General features: G+C 37.4%; 1 protein-coding gene across 3 annotated transcripts in view; it reads left to right on the top strand.

Moving 5' to 3' along the window:
* The window catches only part of LOC110450261 (battenin-like), a 25,538-nt gene extending 20,941 nt beyond the window's left edge, over window positions 1-4,597 (top strand). For all 3 annotated transcript variants that reach the window (XM_021497708.1, XM_021497709.1, XM_021497710.1), the window contains exons 12-15: window positions 86-205; window positions 2,695-2,805; window positions 2,994-3,159; window positions 3,419-4,597. In XM_021497708.1, the coding sequence (XP_021353383.1) occupies window positions 86-205; window positions 2,695-2,805; window positions 2,994-3,159; window positions 3,419-3,480 (459 nt within the window). In that variant the 3' untranslated portion in view covers window positions 3,481-4,597. The remainder of the gene's footprint in view (window positions 1-85; window positions 206-2,694; window positions 2,806-2,993; window positions 3,160-3,418) is intronic.
* Window positions 4,598-5,920: the final 1,323 nt, after the last annotated feature.

Below are 5,920 nucleotides of genomic sequence, written 5' to 3'. Positions count from 1 at the left end.
TGTGTACCTGTTTGTATTTACAGCTGTGTGCTGTGTACCTGTTTATATTTACAGCTGTGTGCTGTGTACCTGTTTGTATTTACAGCTGTGTGCTGTGTACCTGTTTGAATACATAGTGCAGGGATGTGCGGCTAAAGTCAGACCTAAGTCGGAGTACAACATTGGCTGTCCTGAGCTCTATGCTGCCCTGTCTCTGTGTTACCAGGTAAGTGCTATTGGAACATGTTAAGAAATGACTTCTGTTTGTATGGATATTCTTCTTCAGCATACTGTACACTATGTGTATGTATGTGAGTGTTCTGGCAGGCTGGTGATTTTGTTTGCGAATTTGTGTATTTGGTGTGCATGTTGCCGAGTCTTGTAGGCTGGAGTGCTTGTAAGACAAACCAAGGTGAATGAAATCTCAAGTTCTTTTGTCCAGTTCATTAGTTTACTTGTAGCAACCACCAATTCCTTCTCTATCTCCTTCCATGTTTCTAACACAGCTTTCTGTACATATCTCTCCTTCCCTCATTACAATACTTAGGATTATTTTTTTTCTCATTTCTCAATTCTTTCTTTTTGGTGCCATCTTCCTAACCACATGACCTATGACCTTTGAGGCTAAACCCCATACAAACAATTGACCTTTAACCCAATCTCTTTGATCATGCCTTCCCTCTACTCCACCTATTAGTTATACTAAAAGGTTGGAATGTATCTCATAAACAAGTTAATTATCTACCATTTTTATTGGACAGCCAGCTATCAGGTGGTCAGATGTCCACCGATCCATGGAGGTTTCCAGACTCTGACTTGTTCCCCCTACAGTTAAACCTTGGTAAACTGGCACCATTGGTCCAGAGAAAAGTTGGTGTTATAAAGGGGTTTGGCAATATTTGGAGGCTGATTTATAGGGAGTTCTTAAGAAAACAAGATAAAATGACGTTGAAATATTTTGGCAATAAACGGATTGGCAAATGCAAAGATGGGTATTATATAGGGGTTTTACTGTATACAACCGAGGGGCATTATATCGATCAACCGAGGGGCTTAATACTGAGGTTTTACTGTATATAACCGAGGGGCTTTATATCAAGGTTTTACAGTATATAAACGAGGGGCATTATATCAAGGTTTTACTGTATATAAACGAGGGGCATTATATCGAGGTTTTACTGTATATAAACGAGGGGCTTTATACCGAGGTTTTACTGTATATAAACAAGGGGCATTATATCGAGGTTTTACTGTATATAACCGAGGGGCTTTATACTGAGGTTTTACTGTATATAACGAGGGGCATTATATCGAGGTTTTACTGTATATGAACGAGGGGCTTTATATCGAGGTTTTACTGTATATAGCCGAGGGGCTTTATATCGAGGTTTTACTGTATATAACCGAGGGGCATTATACTGAGGTTTTACTGTATATAACCGAGGGGCTTTATACTGAGGTTTTACTGTATATAACCGAGGGGCTTTATATCGAGGTTTTACTGTATATAAACGAGGGGCATTATATCAAGGTTTTACTGTATATAAACGAGGGGCATTATATCGAGGTTTTACTGTATATAAACGAGGGGCATTATATCAAGGTTTTACTGTATATAGCCGAGGGGCTTTATATTGAGGTTTTACTGTATATAAACGAGGGGCTTTATATCGAGGTTTTACTGTATATAACCGAGGGGCTTTATATCGAGGTTTTACTGTATATAAAGAGGGGCATTATATCGAGGTTTTACTGTATATAAACAAGGGGCATTATATTGAGGTTTTACTGTATATAAACAAGGGGCTTTATATTGAAGTTTAACTGTATATAACCGAGGGGCATTATACTGAGGTTTTACTGTATATAAACGAGGGGCTTTATATCGTGGTTTTACTGTATACATGTATAAACGAGGGGCATTATACTGAGGTTTTACTGTATATAAGCGAGGGGCTTTATATCAAGGTTTTACTGTATATAACCAAGGGGCTTTATATTGAAGTTTTACTGTATATAACCGAGGGGCTTTATATTGAAGTTTTACTGTATATAAACGAGGGGCTTTATATTGAAGTTTTACTGTATATAACCGAGGGGCATTATATCAAGGTTTTACTGTATATAAACGAGGGGCATTACTTCATGGTTTTACTGTACTTTCTCATGATTTGACATGACATGGTATACCCCCTTGCTCTTTTCACTTCTGCAATGTTTGCTCCTGGTCCGTTTCTATGATAAGCTGAACACCATGGTTCCTACATTGTCTCACAGTAGCACTATCTTCTCAGGAGTCAGTTGTCAGTTCCTTCACTATCTTCTCAGGAGTCAGTTGTCAGTTCCTTCACTATCTACTCAGCAGTCAGTTGTCAGTTCCTTCACTATCTACTCAGCAGTCAGTTGTCAGTTCCTTCACTATCTACTCAGCAGTCAGTTGTCAGTTCCTTCACTATCTACTCAGCAGTCAGTTGTCAGTTCCTTCACTATCTACTCAGCAGTCAGTTGTCAGTTCCTTCACTATCTACTCAGCAGTCAGTTGTCAGTTCCTTCACTATCTTCTCAGCAGTCAGTTGTCAGTTCCTTCACTGTCATCAGACATACACTTATTTACATTAAATGGATTTCTCTCACTTTTACAATCTTTAATTATACAACTCACTGTTTTCCAATTCTTCTATATCATATTTGTATCTGAATTTTACCTTTTTGTAGGCCGGGGTATTTGTGTCCAGGTCGTCTGTCCAGTTGCTACGGATACAGCGAATAGAGATACTGACCATTCTACAGGCCATCAACATGGTCATCTGGCTGTTTGATGTACATGTAAGTACAACACACGTGTTTAATGTACCCTTAATGTACACCACATGTGTTTGACTTCATCTCGGTCAATAATATTTTCTCAGATCTATATAACCATATATTCACCTCGACAAAACTCCATAATCGATATATATTCAATAAGAGATATAATAATTGCCATCCCTAATCAACCTCTGTATTCTATGTAGTACAAGTTCATGCCGACATCCATTTTGCCTGTCGTGATGATATATGTTGGTCTCCTTGGTGGCGCCTCCTATGTTAACATCTTCTTCCGATTACTTCACGATGATGTGTATCCTGATAAGGACAGAGAACTCTGTATAAATATTGTGGCTATCTTCATCACTCTAGGTAAGTTGATACAGAAAAAAAAAATTCGCCTTATTAAGGACAGAGAATTCTGTAGATACCGTAAAAATGTCGCATTGATAAGGACAAAGAACTAAACATGTCTGTAGTGAAAATGAATCATTACCTCTACCATTCAGTTTGATACGCCTATGAATGCACATTTTAAAAATAAAGTCATCCTACAGTTTAAAGTGACAGTAGAATTTTCTTAGCACATTTTTTTTTTATATTATGTAGCTCATGCTCCTATGATTTTCAGGCATAGTGTTGGGAACTGTATCAGAGACCATACTTTTCAACACTGTTCTAAAATCTGACTAGCGCAGACTTTCTACAGAGGCTGTACTCCACAAAGGACTAGCAACCTCAACTACACAAACAGACTAGCAGTCTCCATACCTTATAGTCTTTTGCTGTCTCACCTGTCTTAAGGGACCATCTAACAGTCTACAGTGTAAAATGTCCTACCTACAGTGTTCAATCCAATCAAGCGGGCACACCTGTTCAAAAGACCATCCATATACATTTAGTTAAGCTTTAAGTGATTGCCAGCTCCCTAAAAATCTTAGTGTACCCATCATCAGTCTAATCTAGTCACCAACAGTTCTGTTTTAGATATTTATTTATGTCACATTATGGGAGTTTATTCTAAATTTCTATGATCAAGATGTCTAGTTAAGGTACAGAACATGTTCATATTAATTTTAGATGGAAGGATCAACACTGGTATGCTATCTATAGAAATAGATGATAGGATTACAGATGTTCTTAGAGTTGTCTACCTTCCCCTGCTATGCTTGGGTGTATAGACTGGCCATGATGTATGTGTTGGTAACATATGTCATCTATAGACTGGGGTTGTGCAATACTGTAAACCATACTCAAGTTTATTCCTGTGAAGAGCTGCTTGTTGAGATATTTTATTGGTGTTGTGTCTACAGCTCAGTGTAGTTACCACAAATGTTTTACAATATATTTTTTAAAGTTCTTTGAATTGTTCAGGTCTGAATGGTCAAATGATGATGTAAAGAGTATTGTGCATGATTGCTTGTCTTTCAAATAAATTTCCCAGAATAACTATATTTGTTTTTGTGGTTGTGTCATGTATACCTCAAAACAGTATGTGGAGGTTTTTGCATGAACCTTTTGTAGATTCATGCAAAAACACGGTTTCACAGGTGTCTCTATGACATGACAATAGGGCGCAATATTTATTTCTAATAATTATAATATTTTATGCTCTTTGTGATTGAATTTGCTTTTCGTAGCATTTTTGTATGACCATTATGTTTAATGTGTATTGAAAGCAGACTGATGTGATAATAAACAATTAGCCTTGTGATGTGATATTATACTATCCTACAATACATCTCCAGCAAACACTCAGACATACACACATAGGGAGATATTAGCCAGGTGGCATAGGACAAGAAGTTAGTGCCTGATAATGCAGCTCCTGCAAATTCCTCAAAATTGTATTGATTAATGTACATTATGTATATGCTAATTGTATTAATTGTATATCTATGTACTTCAGAGTGGCTTATGTTATCTAGATAGGGCGCTATATCAAATCTGTATTAGTATTATTATTATTAATACTGTTTAATAAATGTGTTTACATCATGCTATGTTATTAGTTCAATAATTAATAGAATGATGAGTTCTTAAAAGAAATGCAGAATTTCTACTTACGTGTACATGGGAAAAACACAGAGAAAATGTGAAAATAATGGTAAAAAAATGACTTGACTTGATTTAGATTAACATGGTAGGTTTGGTTGGTGAAAATATCTTTCCCTTTTAGAAACTGGTATATTATTTTTCTCATACTCTTTCAATGGTTTCAATGTGAAATTTTCCTTTGCCCATATTCTGTCATAATTTCGTGAATTTGATTTCACCACACACAGTTTTACCTTTGTTTAAACTTTAATATTCTCTCTTTTTTTTTTAAATAATGCAAAGATACTGGACGAAGCGGAGAATATATCAACAACAAAAAGGATATGATTAATAACTTAAGTCTAGAATTCTGGTCTGTGATTGGTCAGTTCTAGAGATAAAATTGTGGATACATTCAGGTCAACCTTAAAGGCAAAATGGATTATGTAAACGTAGAAGTATTGTATCCCGTGACATGGTACTACTGATTGGGACAATGGTACTACTGACTGGGACATGGTACTACTGATTGGGACAATGGTACTACTGACTGGGACATGGTACTACTGATTGGGACATGGTACTACTGACTGGGACATGGTACTACTGATTGGGACAATGGTACTACTGACTGGGACATTATACCGCTGACTGATATGGTATCACTGACTGTGACATGGTACTACTGACTCGGACATTATACCGCTGACTGTGACATGGTATCACTGATTGGGACAATGGTGCTACTGACTGGGACAATGGTACTACTGACTGTGACATTATACCGCTGACTGTGACATGGTGCTACTGACTGGGAGAATGGTACTACTGACTGGGACTTAATACCGCTGACTGACATGGTATCACTGATTGGGACAATGGTACTACTGACTGGGATATTATACCGCTGACTGTCACATGGTATCACTGATTTGGACAATGGAACTACTGACTGGGACATGGTACTACTGACTGGAACAGTGGTACTACTGACTTGGACAATGGTTCTACTGACTGGGACAATGGTACCACTGACTGGGACATTATACCGCTGACTGTGACATGGTATCACTGATTGGGACAATGGTACTACTGA

This window comes from Mizuhopecten yessoensis, unplaced genomic scaffold (genome assembly GCF_002113885.1).
Source record: "Mizuhopecten yessoensis strain PY_sf001 unplaced genomic scaffold, ASM211388v2 scaffold5141, whole genome shotgun sequence".
Lineage (NCBI taxonomy): Eukaryota > Metazoa > Mollusca > Bivalvia > Pectinida > Pectinidae > Mizuhopecten > Mizuhopecten yessoensis.
Note: the sequence above shows the minus strand (reverse complement) of the source record. Positions and strands in the feature narration are given on the sequence as shown.